The sequence below is a fragment of the Nestor notabilis genome, unplaced genomic scaffold, assembly GCF_000696875.1.
Source record: "Nestor notabilis isolate BGI_N333 unplaced genomic scaffold, ASM69687v1 scaffold17111, whole genome shotgun sequence".
Taxonomy (NCBI): Eukaryota; Metazoa; Chordata; class Aves; order Psittaciformes; family Psittacidae; genus Nestor; species Nestor notabilis.
Genome location: NW_009915389.1, coordinates 28,996 through 29,448, shown reverse-complemented (window position 1 = coordinate 29,448; position 453 = coordinate 28,996). Strand labels below are relative to the sequence as shown.

At 57.0% G+C, this 453-nt stretch overlaps 1 protein-coding gene across 1 annotated transcript in view; it reads right to left on the bottom strand.

The window, feature by feature from the left end:
* Positions 1-17: 17 nt before the first annotated feature.
* Positions 18-453, bottom strand: part of OGDH (oxoglutarate (alpha-ketoglutarate) dehydrogenase (lipoamide)) — a gene marked incomplete at its 3' end in the record, with an annotated part of 26,758 nt that continues 26,322 nt past the window's right edge. The window contains exon 20 of the mRNA XM_010024123.1: positions 18-123. Coding sequence (XP_010022425.1) covers positions 18-123 — 106 coding nt within the window. The remainder of the gene's footprint in view (positions 124-453) is intronic.

The following is a 453-nucleotide window of genomic DNA, read 5'->3' as shown; positions in this document are numbered from 1 at the left end:
TGCATCCCGTGACACACAGGGGGAAACGGACACCTCCACACTGCTTGTACCTGGCAGCATGTCATCAAAGCTGGAGCGAGCTTCGGGGTGACGCAGCAGAGACTTTGGAGTGAAGATTATCAGCTAGAGGGGGGAGAAGAGGCAGAGTGAGGTGGTCAGCCTCACCAGAAACCCCAACCTGCCCATCCTGCCCTCCCCTGCCTGAGCACAAGGAGCAGCCACAAGAGATTTGCTCCTCACTTGGCTGCCATGCTCTCCCAGACTGGGCACCAGTTTCTGACAGCACTGGCTTTCCCAGTATGGGATTCCCTTGGGGAAGAGGATGAAGTGCTGCTGGGGACCTGCCTGCCCTATGGCTGGAGCTGAAGGTAAGCAGCTGGACTAGGTTATTTATTGATATCCAGTGCCCCAACATCTCTGTCCCTGCCATGAAGTACAGGAAGGGGCGGCAGC